Raw genomic sequence first — 15,800 nt, forward strand, 5'->3', positions numbered from 1 at the left:
GGTTCAGCACAACTGTGCCAAAATACGCATCTAGATGATGCATCTCCACTAACAAAAGGAGCAGGAATCCTCTCTCTTGACTTCCTCTGGAGGTGTTCTATTCATGGTTCAGTGAAGTGCACGGTAAACTGCAACCACGAGCAGAATGCTATTTAAAGGCACTGACATGGGTCAGAACTGGAAAAATAATGGTAAACAAGATAAATGAAACAAACAGCTAGTTTCCTGGAAGCAAGCAAAAAAACCAAACACATCAAGGGAAGACTGATGTCATTCTGTTAAACAAATATAGAACAAAACAAGATCTAAGGGATGTTTAAAGTTTCTATCTTGTTTCTCATACATAGGAAAGAAATATCAGTATAAAAGGCCCATAAAATCCTACTAAATAGATTTAAACTGGGCAGAAATCTAGTTAGGAAACAAGAATTCACTCTGCTTTGAGAGGAGAATCAGCAAAACTAATTAGTAACTGCCTTCTCTCTGCTGTGCTACAGAAAGTCCACAAATAACATTTCCTAAGCCAAACGAAACAATCTGAAGTGTGAGGTGGCTGTGACAGACACACACTGCTCTCTTTTTTGTCACCAAACTTCCTAAATACACAGAGATCCCGAAGACATAGCCACTAATACAGTTCCCCAGGCTGCCAAAGAAAACTGCCTGGTCATTTCAGGTGGATTCAAAAGGAAGAATTCAACCCACTTGCTTTCCTCAGTCCCTCCTACTGACCAGAACTGGAATCATCCCATCAGACATGTCCTGCCACAGCTTGGCAGGGACAAAGCGCTGCTCAACCCCATCATACGCTGGGTGGGGGTGAACCCAGGGCAATTTGGGATATACCACCGTACCTTTTAAATATTTACAAAACATATACAACAAAACTCTACAACCCTTAGGAACCCAGGGAAGGGAAGGGAGCATTAAGAACACAGCACAAGGCAGGCAGCAGGAGCATCTGCTTTCGGATTCCCAAGAGAGAGGAGGAGGAGGAGGAGAAGAAAAGAGAGGTTTCATATCATTAGATTAGAATGGAAACCAGAGGGCAGGAAAATGCATTCAGATTTTTTTCTTTCCTAAGGTGGAGGAAGAACCCAAGAGTGAGTCAGTGGCCTCCAGAAAGATCCATTTCCTTTGCTTCACCATCAGATCACCAAACTGTTGTTTTTCCCCTTACAATGTGAATACCAGGTGCTTCGTGCAGCTACACCCCTCTCAAACACTGGGGCCTCCCATTTTCATGCTAAGCAGGAATAAATTTGCATTCTTTTTATAATAGGGATTATTTTGGGTAGAGAAGAATGCCAAGATAGCACAAAATTACTCTTTGGGCATTTTCTCATTCTGTTTAGATTCTGCCCCATCCCTCAGACAGGGTATCCAGTTTTGCAACTGCTTTTTGCTGTAAGATGACAAAAAGCAGCAGAAAACCACATGGTCAAGGACTGGAAGAACACGTCTTTGGACTGAATTATTTTTTCATATATTTATTAAGTGTTCAGGATGAAATTCATCAAGGAACTCTTCTTGTTTTAACTGAAAACCAGAAGCCTTGGGCTTTAACAACAGCACAGGAAGGTACATAGTCATACATGATGTCTTCATAGAAATACTCCAACATTAGTGTTGCCTAGAAGGCAAAGGACAGCCATGGACATTTAAAACAAGGATGCATGGATGGGGGAGAGAGAGAGAGAGAGAGAGAAGTTCACGTGTGGAGAGGAGAACACTGTTCTGCAAAGCATAGGCAGTGGAGGATGGAGAATAGAGCTCACTGCTTTGCCAGGCCAGATATTTTTGTTCTTTCTTTTGCAATTACATCCAAACAAGTAGGGATTTGATAGAGGCCAGAGGCTATTCCCAAAGCCAAACAGAAATTACTAAAATCAGGACTAATTCACAGATAGCTCTGGCCTATAAATATCAGAAGAACAGAAGATAGCAGAATAAATATTTACAAACTCAGCATAGTTGATTGTTTTGGTAAAAAACCATAGATTTTTATCCACATAGGGAAGCAAAACTCTCCAACTAAGCCATTTCGACATTTACTTGTTCAGACTGTCTTATTAAAAAATACAAATAAAACCATGGTATTAAGCATAAAAAAAGGATGGGGAAAGGGTTAACATTTCTTTTGTATACAGATCAACAGTTTTCTGGTTTCCAGCTAATACAGAGATTGAAGAATTTCAGAATGCAACTTGGGCAACATGGGCAGAAATTTGCAGAGGGCTCTGAACATGAGCGTACCCTGGAATGTATGTTGAAGCAAAGAGGCCACCTGAAGACTGTGAACCTCAAATCCAAGCAAAAGGGATAGACTCTAAACCGAAACTGCTTAGCTGAACGGCAACTTCAAAATCTCTTGTGTGCATGCACACATGTGCACACACGTGTGTGGAGGGAGGAGGGAAATTTTGTTTTAATTGAAAATGGGAATCTTAGCATTGATTAAGTCAAGCAGAGTATAGACATGCACTGTGCAAGCTTTCCCCATAGAGCTTTGGCAATGCACCTCGCTCCTGACCTGCAAAACTCCCTCCTATTCCAGTGCTGAACCTCCTGGGCAGAGAGAGAATCACATCAATTTGTCATTGTGGTGATACTAGTTACGTGATGAGAACCGATTTGCCAATTAGGATAAAGATCACCGAATCTCTCTGCAGCTGATCTGAGCAACATTTGAAATCTCATCTCCATAGAAATAAATTACCATTAACCCTCAACAAAACCTCCCTTTTGATATATCTGCAGGATGAAAACAGGTGTGTGAATGCAAATTCAGTGGGAAGAGGTCCACACGGGGCAGGGCAAGTGGAATGAGGATGCTTATATTAAGCATCAAATATCTCAAACATGAAAGGTCAGTATCTCAGAAGTGCGAAGTAAGCCTGCAGAATACATAAAATCCCTTCACACATGAGATAGGGTAGTTTTTCTATAGAAGCATTTTAATGCAAAGAAAACGTGGTTGGGGGGTGGGTGGATTAGGCTTTGTTCTTACAGTCTCCCATGACACAAAGCTGCTCTACCTTATGCTGCCTTCCCCACAGGGTCCCCATACTAGTGCAATGGAACAGGTTGGTATGAGGGCTCAAGTGACTGTTCAGAGGTTGGGAAACCTGATCCCACATTAGACAGGAATGTCTAGGAGCATTTGTACATGCTGCCCAGAAATGACCACGCTCAGAGTCTGGAGTCAGAGGGAACAGGAGACAGCCCCCAAAATAGCTTTTCCCTTCCCCCATCACACTAACTCCTGCTGATCTCTACAGAGTATATTCTCTAGGCAATGAACTGCCTTTTACTCTGCAATCAAAATGAGAGAAGCGGGTACAGAAACAAGACTTACCTTCGAGCCACGCTCATTAAAGATTATCTCTACGTCAAGGATTTTGCCGAATTGCTGCAGAGAGACAAGGGGAAAAAAAAATCATTTATTTTTGGCAATTCATTTTTCCTACCTTTTGGAGGCTGGCTTAGTGCAAGAAGGGAAGTGAGAGTATTTCCATTTCTAGCATACAAGCAAAGGCATAAAATCACAGTGACGTGACCTAGTTCTCTTGGGTTAGGACATGCAGATCCTCTTGGTCACAGACCCTAGGTTTTCTCACAGAAGTCTAAAGAGAGAAAACACAATCTCCAGAAGAGTTTTAGAGATTTGAGGCAGCTTTTCTTTTCCCTCTTTTAATCTAAACAACTTTTTCTTCCTTCATTCTACTATTTCATCTAAGACATGGTTATATGACTTCATCTCAGACATCTAACAACATATCTCAAATGTAATTTAGCTTTTAATCTTCCTCCTGAAGTGGCTATCACAAAGAGAAACTTAACAGTGATGTTGTTTCTTGGGAGGGGATTGTCACATCAGACTTCCAACCTCAGGGATTCCAAACTCTAAGTCTCCTTTCCCTCACGCTCCCTTTACCTTCCAAAACTTCAAGTCTTCAAAACCATGGATGGCAGATTCAGAAACCATGAAAATGGCCAAATTCCAGCAGTTTTTTTTTCAGAAAAAGATTGTTCAACATGTGACATACAGCACTTTGTCAATAACCTATGCAATTTTATCACATATGGAGAACCTGAGGAGAGCAGAGCCCCACTACTCTGCACTGTTTGAAGAGCTGGTTCCAAAGAGCTACCCACTCAGAGAGCAAAAATAAGAAACAAGAACTACAAGCTAGAAAGGAGATTTACCACACTGTGGAACCATATGTGGACCACAACCTACACCTTGGAACATATTATTTTTATTGAACTGGCCAGATTCAAACCAATAACCTGCAGGTAAAAGCATCACCACTTCAACAGAGCTCCACAATGCTCTATCCTCTAGAAACGTCCATGTTGTACTTCCAAACTAGAGGTCTGCTTCCCAGAAAGCCAGGTGTAAGATCTCATTTTCAGGAGGATATATACAGAGCAATCTTCATTCCAGAGATGCATATTGCACCCAGACAAATGCTATCTAAGAATTTTTCCCTGTGTGTTGATGGTAGTTCCCATCAACATGGTTTATCTCACTGCTTGCAGAAGATTTAAAGGTGGTGGCAAATGAAGGAAGCTTCAACAAAAGAAAGGATGGTTTCACAGCTAGGAAAGATGATGAACATAGCCTCTGGGCACTGGGACATTCTCTGCCATGGTGCTCTTAACACATTATTTGCCTTTTTTCTTAACATTTAAATTTGAAGTCAAATGATTATAATGCTCATTTTGTGGGCGTCCTGCTTGAAAGACTTCTGGCCAGATTTGCAAACATAGAACATCGACAACAGTGAGCCATGATGGCTGAGGAGAAGCTCTGAGTATGTAAAGCAATAAAAAGATACTAAGCCCCTTGAACAAGTATTCCACAACTGTCTTTAAGCAAACAAAACACTTCCAACAATTTCAGCTATAGTTTCTGTCTGATTCCATTCTCAAAAAGGAGATAGTAGTATTCTTTTACAAATGCTGGTTCACAGATGTTGTTTTTACTGTTCTATTGTTTAAGGACAATACTTGGATCTTCTATTCATCCCAAGAACAATTGAATTCACAATATCCCACGTTACACAAAGTTTGAATAACGCTAATGTAAACACGCGTCTTCCTTGAAATCTCAACATCTCAACAGCTTAGGCTTGATCCATGCTGGATCCTCTTTTGACCACTGCTGTGCCAATCACAGCTAAAATACATTTTCTATTTCTATTCTATGCTTGGTGTGGGCTTGTCTATATAGGAGATTAGCCATTGATTGCTTTTTGTTGTCTTTGTTGCATACGGCTTGGGCACTGCCATGAAAAAAAAATCAGTCGTGATTGCTTTCTTGCTAGACTATTTCACCATCGATGGTTACATGATGGAGGCTGAACCATTTTATGAGCCCGCGGCTGCTGAAGTTCCTGATCCCTTGTCTGGTTTCACCAGCTTCCCAAAGCTGGCCCCAGTTTTCATTCTTACCTGTAGATAAACTGATATGGCTTGCCAACCCTGAGAAAAACAAGCCCAACAAAAGGAATAAATACCAAGTTTTTGACAATTTACTGATCTGAGGTGGGTCAAAGGGTTAAGTGAGCATTAGGACTCTGAGAAGCTGAAAGGAGTGGCAAGCAGCATGTGCTGCCCAAGAGCAGGATCTGTTCCTGCCAGATCAGTTCAGCTGCATAGTTTTGCCACACATGCTTAAACAGCCGGGCTCTTGATAAATGCAAATGCCAAAATTATTCTCAGAATCTTCACAGCCCTCAAAAATCAACATTTTCTACCCCATTAGAATTATCTTGAAAGGGAACAAACTGTGCAGCTTCTGGTGCACAATTATGCCATCCCATCTTCCCCTTTCTCCACACCCAGCCGGGCCTGAATCTTTGGGTATTACTGCCAGCGCTGTCTGCCAGCCCTATTTGGCTGAGCTTGTTGTACAGGGTTTCCACACCAAGAGGAAATCCTGTCTTGTGTGCTTTAATTTCTTGTGGCTGACAAAAAGCAGATGGTAATGCTGAACGCAAGTGGTCTGACCTAGCTCCATTAGGAGGGGCAGGGATGCCTCCCTGTCCTGTAGATGATGGAGGTACGTTGTTTTCTAGATGGCAGTATAAGGACCACCAAATCCTGCGGCTGCAGCGAGCACACACTTGACATCTACTGCAACGGGCTACATCCATCCACCCCTGCAAACCACCTCAATCTCTTTCCTACTTAGAGTTTTGAAGATGCAGGAGGGAAGGACCTGCTTGGGAGAGAAGGAACAGACCCAACGGGGGCTAACTGCTGAATTTAGATTTGCTGCAGAGGGGTTTCCTGCTCTGTGAAATTCCCTGGAAGAAAGCAGCATGGCCACAAGGCAGGAGGATGTGAGCTGGGCCCTTCAAGACTCTGCTGCAGTCCTTGCCACAGCTGTTCTGACAGCTCCCAACACCACAGCTCGTCTTCGCTGCTGCAACAGTTACAGCAGGTCCAGTACTGGAGGCACATTTTTTTGGTATCATGCCAGAATTTTCCTGAAGAATGAGAGCAGGAAAAAAGAACTAGTTCATTTTAACAGTTTATATCTCCTTCAAAGCTGAATCTAATTTAGTGGAACATAAAAAGGCACTTTGTTCTCTGATGGTGCTTCCCCTACCAAATGTCAACAGCCTACTGCAAACAATTGAAGTTTTAAGAGCTCCTTAGTGAAAGGTTGCAATTTTTGCATAGAAAATGCTAGGCGGTCTAAATACAAGGGTCAACACCAAATGCCCCCCACAGTAATTTTTAAAAATCATGTATACAGGCATGTTTGCATTTTCCAGCGGACAGAGGATCTGGCCAAATAAAACAAGATCCATGCTTAGGTCATCCATGAGGACTAACCCTCTAATCTCTAACCTTGAAGACATAAATCACTGTTCTCACAGACCTGATTCGTTCACTCAGTTACCAAGAACAACTACTTACAACCTGCACAGCAGCAGGGGAAGAAAATCCTCAATAGAGTTTACAGCCTCCAAAGAAGGTGGAATTGCAGGACTCCACATCCCAAATGCTCCCCACTTAAAAAGCTTACTGCATGACCACAGAAGCCAGCACCCTCTATCATGTCAGGTCGTGCAAGAAGCCTCCTCCATGAACTGCTCGTGCACATGACATATGATGGATAGATACACATACACATGCTTTTAGTCATGCCATGGCACAGAAGCTATAGCATCTTGTTCTATCTTAGTCCTCCGTTTCCTGGAGTGACCTTGTACCAGCTTTTAGTTATTTTCTGTAAAGCAGGTAAATGACAATCACTGCTGTACATTGGTAGCAGGGGCCGTTGGAAATAACAGTTTTAAGAGGCACGAACACCAGCTATGACCAGATTTTCTTGCTTGATTATTATGTACCTTGTCATAGATGCAAGGGCATTGTGCAAGGAAGGGCATACGCATGCTGTGTGTTTTTTTCCACCCAGACGACATGAAGGCAGCAGATTTTTCCAGCAGAGGCCATAACTACATTATATATAATAAATTTGAGAGATCTGGCACCAGAGAGCTTTTCCCTTCCAAGGTTCTGACAGTTTGGTAGGGCCCCTCCTTTATGCTCTGTTCCAGCTGGCCCTGCCCTCTCTTCTTGTTTAGAGCTTTCAAAACCAGCTCCAAAATGTGCCAGACAAATAACTTAACCCTAAAGTTGCAAACAACAGGGAGAACAAGGCAAATTATCTAGAAATCACGGAAATAAACCCACCATTCAGCAACCTCACATCCCTACAAAAGAACTCTGTTTGCCCAAGCAGCTTTGCACTAGCCCTACAAAATTCACTTAGAGACAAGTGTGGTAAACTAGCTAACCTCGAAGATGCCAAACAATCCATTCTCAAAGATGGTAAAAATTCAAAATAGCCAGGAAACCAGCCTTCTTATACAGGGAGCCCTTTCAGGTCCTCAAGCTTGAGGTGCATAAGGAAGGGCATTTCACAGACAGGATAGATTCATGCTGCTGAGAGCGTCCTTACCCGAGGACCTAGCTCCATGGGATATACTTTCAACTGAGAACAGCTGGCTCCATCACAGTGTATGTTAGTCAGTGCTTGGTTATGACAGCATGGGCTCTGCCAGAGCTATGCTGTTACCAACACGTGAGCCTCCTCACCTAAAGCTGGGTAACATCTCTCCAAAATAGTGAGGCCAACACTGCTACAGCCAACTCTTTTCAGCCAAGCAACACCAATGTGCTTTGCTGACAGGAAGATGGAAGCATTAAGGATTTATAAGCCAAAGCACTACCATAGTTTACCAACTGAACAGACAGTAAACCAATACCAACAAGCCCTTATTAAGGTTGACCCGCTGCCCAAAAAACCATGTTTTCTAAGAAAACGGACTTTAAAATGCAGCCACACAGACTACAGATTTCTAACAGGATTTACAGATTGCAGCCATCCCAGCAAACAAAGTGACGACAAACATAGTTTCTCAGTCATTTCTTATCCTCTGACTCACAAATAAAAGATTATAACACAAAACAGTGAGATGGGGGTGAACAGTATGACAGTGTAGGGTTCCAGAGATCTTAACAGCAGGCCAGCTTCCAGGTCTGCAATTCCAGCTCCTTATTACCACCTTGTGCCATCCCCAGAGGTGTGACTGCCCTGTAATCTGGTACTGTTGCCACAGAAAAGGTACTTGGACCCATGCCCACAAAAGCAGCATGCATTCAGAGCTCACTTTGAGAGGACTCACACATGTTGACTGAATCCATATAAAACTGGGTTATAGAAGACAACTCCATCTAGTTTTACTGAGGCCTTTTGTGCAAGTAAATCCAGCTACAGCACAGCTCTGTTTGCCAAATGATGTTCAGACTACTTCCCACTGCAGATTCTTCAAGTAACTCACGTGAAAACCTAAACAAATCCTAGATAAAAGCATGATCAGGCCATCACTGCCTTCCACCAGACGGTCACTACAGAAGTTTCTATGTCTTCTGACATCAGCACGGAGTTTTTGCAGAGCAAGACAGATGGTACAATAGCTGCTGACAGCTGCATAAGTACCCCTACATGGTCCCCAGCACAGCCATGCAGATAAATCAGGATGCTCAAGCAGCACTGAGCACAAAAGTCACTTGCAAAAGTTGACTCCAGAAATCTCACCGGTGAGACACATCAGAATAAACAGCAGTGCCTCTTCTAACTCTACCCAATGTCAGCAGCAACAAAGTCCTGCCCTGTGACAGGGTTGGAGCTCTCATTGCATGAAGAGCTCGGAAACAAGAATTGTCACAGAGAGGCCACCTTGTGTCAGAATGTTTGTTCTCCAATACTGGCACATAGGACTTGTTACATGTGATCAGTGGCCAACACTATTCAGAGATGCAAGAACTAAAATACAACTTGATATCCAGAAGATTTCCTCCTTCAGATGTCCAACCCACTGGGAAAGCAAAACCCCTTTCAGCAACTTTCCTATTGCTGTACTTCAGGACTCCCTGCATCAACACCCGAAGATCTGAGCTTCTTGGTCTATCATATTGTTTACCTGCTTAGCTTAATGCCTAATGAATAGTTTTCTGCCATTGCCAATACTTGTGTATCACAAATTCCTTGTGTATTTAAATTTATATAGTGGCAAATACAGACTTAAATTCTACCAAACTCTTGCTGAGAAAGAGCTGTAGTCTAGCGTTTTACTGCTTTAGCCTCAAACTATAGGCTCATGGAGGTGTTTTGCACTCTTGACTCCAGAATGAAGTTGAATGAGAAATCATCCACTGAGATATTTTAGGAAGTGCAAAGCGCCAAAATGTTTCCCCAGAGGCCGAGATCTGAAGGCTACACGTGATTCCAAAAATATCTGAGCTCCCAGGGCTGTTTTGCCTGGATCGTACAAAGGAGTGGTCTACCACAAGCATACATCATAAAGAAGCTCGGAGTAGAGATACAAGTTTTGCTTAGAGAAGAATAAGGATAGCAACATCACCTGCTTAAAACCCATTGTGAAAAAAAAAAAAAGCAGCTGCCACTCTGTCACCTTTAATAAATGAAGTTATTAATAGCTTCATCATCTGAAAGTTATTAAATGTGACAGAATGGTCACCTTTATATAAAACAGCTTTGCATTATTACTGCTGTAGCTGATAGCACTCAAAACCCCTTTATCAGCGGGGCTGATCATGTTCACCATCAGAAGCAGTTAACAGCCTACAAGCAGTAGCCATGGAGCAAATATGTTGCAAAAAAGGTCATGATTCCATCTGAAGCCAGAGCCTGAAAGAATTCGCACCCTGTACTGTACTTATCCCACCTTCATCTGCAATTGTCATCAACACAGACCTTATGATTTTTATCTTACACTATCTCCTTTTTAAAAAACAGTTGAAGATTCTTGAGCAAAGACTATTTCTCCACAGCAAATTCTGAAAAACGTCAATTCTGACTCTTATTGTTGCTCTCACAACAGATACGACAGCTTTAGTGCACAAATACCTGTATGAACTATGAAAACAATCCACTTTCCTTGTTTTTGTGGAGGTAATTAATGATTCAGCTTGGGAACAGATGGATTTTCCTTTTGCAGGCAGTCCAAACCATCCTCCATCTCCTCTGAGGTCCATCCGACTCTGAAGTCCAGAACTGATTATCCCAGCCAGTTTTATACTGGGAGGAAAACTACTTCTTGAAGCCTAAGAGGGAAGGACTGAAGCTGTCACCCATGAGGTACAAGCACAGACACTATCATAGAACGAAGCTGAAAGGACTGCAAACATACTGAAGGAAACATGAGCTTTTCTTCTGCCTACACAGTCCAGCACAGAAGACGACAGCCTACCAGCTGTTAAGGAGAAGACTACCACCATCATGTCACAGTCCTTACACACACTAGCCAAAGAATGTCCCTCAGAAACCGGTTAATAAGATTTTGAAAAATGTTGCTAACTTATTTTTAATACTGATGGCAACTCTTCTATTCCCTGGTAAAAGTTGTTCTATAGTTTAAATGAGCAGGAACGGCCTCCAGTTACATCAGGGGAAATTTAGGTTAGGTATCAGGAAAAATTTCTTTATGGAGAGGGTTGTGAAGCATTGAAACAGGCTGCCCAGGGAGGTGGTGGAGTCCTTGTCCCTGGTGTTGTTTAAAAACCATGTGGATTTGGTGCCGAGGGCCATGATTTAGGGACCCTGACAGTGCAGGGGGAACTGTTGGACTCGATGATCTTAAAGGTCTCTTACAACCAGATGATTCTATGACTAAGAATTTTTCTCTTATTTCAAGGTTAATTGTGCTAAATCTCAGTTTCCAACTGGGAAATCCTATTATGACTACAAAAAAGACCTAAACACCCTATTTATTAGTAGGTATCATCCATGCATAAGCACCTGTACAGAACAGACTTGTCATCTCCCAACCCCTCTTTAATAAGCCGAGTAAATCATGTACCCAATACCTTAGACGGTTAAAAAGCCACTCATCTTCCAAGACACAGAATTCTTTTTGTCCTAAACTGATCTCAGAACTGAACAAAATCTCACACAGTCACAGTCTTTTCGACTCTGAACATGAACAAGATTATACCCCTTCTTCAACCTGATACTCCACATTGCATTGTTGAAGCAACTATCTTCAATGATCACTAGTACTCTCCCAAATCAGTGTTTTCCAAAGAAAGCTTTCCACCCTACAAGCACAGCCTAGTTCCCACATACTCAGTCCTCTGCATGGAGCTGCATTAAACACATTGTTAGATTTATTGTCAGTTAACCAGGCATTTCAAGTCATTCTCTAACAGCAACCTTATCTTTCTCTTTCCTCCTCCTCAAAAAGTTTTTTAACCATAAATCTTACTGGCAAGGTTATAATAGTACTGTCTCCATGGGTTGATACAGATACTGAACCAGACTGCAACTGAAACAACCCTCTGGGGAAATGGACAGTCTTGATCACTGATGTCCCCCCAGTAACTATTACTTTTTATTATCCATCATTTAAGAGGTTTTTAATCCCTCTAATGTGTGTTGTGTTTCTTTGGGATAAGTATTCTTTTTCTTAAGAATCGACATTGGTCACTTGGACGAATTTGGTTGGCTCACAATGTTCATCTCTATCTGTATTGCTTTGTACAATCTTGTCAAAATAGATAGCACAGCATTTATCTGCAAAGATGTATGTTACCTTATACAAAAAATAGGTATTAAATAATTTCTTCAGATTCTAATAATTTTAAAACTTTCAATCCAAGATGAGAAATAATTTTGGACATACAGATGGATAGTTCATAGTTCTTTGGGTCATCTCTTTCAATTTTTTCAATAGTGAATGCTAGTGGGTAGCACTGCAGCCTTCTGCAACTCCCATCAGCATACAAGAATTTGCTAAAAAGTAACGTTAACGAACAGAAGAGCTCCTTGCTTTGGCTGTTATCTTTGGACATTGCTTATCTAGATCTGCTGGTTTTCAAATATTAGTGAGCACTGTCCAATTCTCCTTTGTAATAACTCATATACAAAACCAGATATGCTACAAATTCCTCCTCTTAAATCATAAATATAGCAAGTTGGGGTCTTTTGTTGTTTTTTGTTCGGTTTGTTGTTATTTCTGGGGTTTTCTTCCCCCAAAACACAGAACTATTTCCTGATTTTATATTGTACCTACATGTACATCTTTTCTCTTTGGATGTAAAAAATTTATGCCTTCGCCTCTGAACCTACATCATTCATATAGTACAGTTCCTTTTTCACCTGCTTAAGTTTGCAATTATATTTGCTGCCATTTACTTCCTCCTCCTCTTCATCCTCCCGGCCTGATGAGCAAAATGCTTTGTGTTGTATTTACACAGTTTCAGTGACTGTGGAATCATGCCTTTCTGGCCATCAGTAGAATTTTGTTGAATGCTTTTAAGAGCTTCCATTAACACTTTCCTTTTAAAGGTATGTTCCCAGGCAGTTATCCTGCCAGTTGTTTAAACTCGAAGAAACACTCTTCTAAAGCTCCTTTACATTACTAACTGATGCCATATTCTGTTTGCACAAAGCAAATACAGACAAATAACAATCACTGGTACCTAGGCAACCGTGGGATTTCAGGTCAGCTATTAACTCTTCTTTATCTGCTAGAACAAGGTCAACTATTGATTTATTCCACAGTGGGTGTAGAACTGTGTGTATTAAAAAATGACCTATTCCTTCCAGAAGCTTTCTGCAAGTCTTTTTATTGGCATCATGAAATGTCAAGTAAATATTACCTGTTTTAATCAGCCTATGTTATTTGCCTCCCTATAAGAAGCATATACGTAAGAAAATGTTTGTTCCATTCCTGAGGATCTCAGTGACATGTTAGAAACGTGTAATAGGTGAGGGAAGGTTTGAAACCCAAATAACTTGAATTTGTCAGGAAATCCTTATGTCTGCAGCGCTCACAAAGAGTGAAGGTTTAGAAAGCATTATGTAATATTCATTTAATTACACATGGGACAACACGTCTGAAGTCCACCTCTACTCAAGTCTGGATGAAAACATTAGCTAATGTTCTGTGCCCCAGGACTGGGCTGACCTCTCGCATGCTGTTCCTAACCTCAGGGGACTTCTTTGCTCCCTCCCTCCCATCACATTTATTTCTTCCTCCATGGCTTTGCTGTCTACCCAATTCCTCTCTTTGTACAGTAGCTTGGGAAAATTACTCCAGGCAAGGATTTTGAGTCTCTCAGATATGACATTGAGGAGATGTGACCTGACACACAGAAGGGAGAGAGAAGACGGGGGTTACAGGCTAGACACAGCTGAAGATTCGGACAACCATGCGTCCCTTGTAGGAGAACGGGTTGGTTTCAGTGAGTCACCCAAGGGAAAGCATCCTGATGTTGAAAAAGAAATAGGAGCAACGAGGTTTCAGAGAGAAACGCTCTCCTGCTTGAGGCTCTGAGCATGCTGAGAGAGGCAGCTTTGGGAGAAGAAGGGAGATATTCAAGAACCATTAATTACTCCCTTGACAAAGTAGCAAAGTTCTCTATTACAGGAAAACAGGACGGTCAGGGTTTTTTTGGCCCAAAAGATGAATGTTCTGGTAGGCGTACCTCTTGGCAAACACAGGCCAGGTGAACTAGCAAAAAAGTTTTACAGGGAATAACGATTTACTCCAATTAAAATCACATCACTGTGCTGGAACCTGAGATGACGTTTAGAGAAAAAAATAAACAAATAACTTGAGGAACACCAGAAACCAACTCACATAGCATGCTTCCCCATTCCTTTTATGTACAAGTGGCACCATACGGGCCAAAAAAAGGATAGGAAACCTGAATGCAAGTAGTTAAGCTGCATTTTCTGCAAGTCACTTCTCAGGACAGCAGTTCATTCAAATTCCCTTGGTTTCCCAGTCTGCAAAGCAAAGGTAAGAGTCACTAGGACCAGGATGATTTCGACATTTCCACATCCCCATGTCCCCCACACCAGGGGCACAGGGAGGAACAGCATCAAGGTGAACTAGTGTGAAAGGGGACAGTTGTCAAGCCAAGCACTGGTCCCAAGGGAAGGGGCAGCAGCAACATGGAACAATTTATGTAAGTGATGCAGCTCCCAGGAGAGGGGAGCAGCATTAGCACAGAGCAGGACGTGCTAAATACAGATTGTAGCAGGTGGTCCAAGAACTGGCTGTGATTTCAGCAACTGGTTTATCCAAACCGGACAGAACTGCCTACTGCACAGCCTTGCAGCAGCAAAAAGCAAGCTAAAACACAAAAGCAGAACAGGCAACTGAGAAGATTCAGCAGGCACAGATTGCCAGGAGATGAGTTTCACCCTGAAAACATTCCCACGGATGTCAAGAGAGTGACAATGTAATGTATGAACAACACGGAAGCAAACCCAGGCCTCTTGCAACAGAATCACAGAATCATAATTTTGGCTAGGACCTACCTCCAGAGGTCATTTAGAGCATCCCTTGCTTGAAGCAGGTCTAATGAGATCTGGTTGGCCAGGCTGTGTCCAGTCAAGTCACATACTGTTAAGGATGAAGGTTCCACAACCTCTCTGGGCAACATGTTCCACTACTTAATCACCCTCACAGTGAGGAAAAAAAAAAAAAAAGAAAAAAATTCCTGGTATCTAATTGAGATTTCCCACATTCTGCCTTGGGTTTGTTGACTCTCATCTCATCAATACATACAACCAAAAAGAATCTGTCTACATCTTTTCTGTATCCTCCGATGAGGTAGATGCAGACAACAAAAGTATCTCCCCTCTGCCTCCTCTTCTCAAAGCCAAACAGGCCGAAGTTTCAGATTCCACTCACATGCGTTTTCTCCTGACCATCTTAGTGCTGCCCACTGAGCTTGCTCCAGCATTTCACTTGGATGAAATGCACTCCTTGGTCCTGGAGAGCTCAAACCGGACACAGTATTCCAGATACAGTCAAACAGCTGCTGAAGCCAGAGGGGATCACTTCCCTGGGCCTGCTGGCTACACCCACTAACATAACCCCGGATATAGTCGGTTGTCTTTGCCTCAAGGGCATGCTGCTGCTTGTGTCCAATTTGTTCTCCATCAGGACTCCCAAATCTTTTACTGCAGAGCATCCTTCTAGACAGTTCTAGACAACTGGCCTCCAGCCTGCACTGCTGCAGGGGTTATTCCCTCTCAGGTAGAAGGCTTGAAACTCACTTTTGGTGAGTATATTAAGAATCCCGTTGACCCATTTCTTCAGCCTGGCCAGGTCCCTCCTGCATTCTGACCACTCCCCTCCATTTGGTCTCATCCACAAAACAGCTTCTTATGGACACTAAAAAGGTTCAAGAATGAAGGTCAAAGATCTCTCACAATACATAGCAATTAGGACTCC

General features: G+C 42.2%; 1 protein-coding gene across 2 annotated transcripts in view; it reads right to left on the bottom strand.

Moving 5' to 3' along the window:
- The window catches only part of RBFOX2 (RNA binding protein, fox-1 homolog (C. elegans) 2), a 56,473-nt gene that overhangs the window by 28,793 nt on the left and 11,880 nt on the right, over positions 1 to 15,800 (bottom strand). For both annotated transcript variants that reach the window (XM_010143300.1, XM_010143302.1), the window contains exon 3: positions 3,359 to 3,412. In XM_010143300.1, the coding sequence (XP_010141602.1) occupies positions 3,359 to 3,412 (54 nt within the window). The remainder of the gene's footprint in view (positions 1 to 3,358; positions 3,413 to 15,800) is intronic.

The sequence above is a fragment of the Buceros rhinoceros genome, unplaced genomic scaffold (genome assembly GCF_000710305.1).
Source record: "Buceros rhinoceros silvestris isolate BGI_N320 unplaced genomic scaffold, ASM71030v1 scaffold11949, whole genome shotgun sequence".
Classification (NCBI taxonomy): domain Eukaryota; kingdom Metazoa; phylum Chordata; class Aves; order Bucerotiformes; family Bucerotidae; genus Buceros; species Buceros rhinoceros.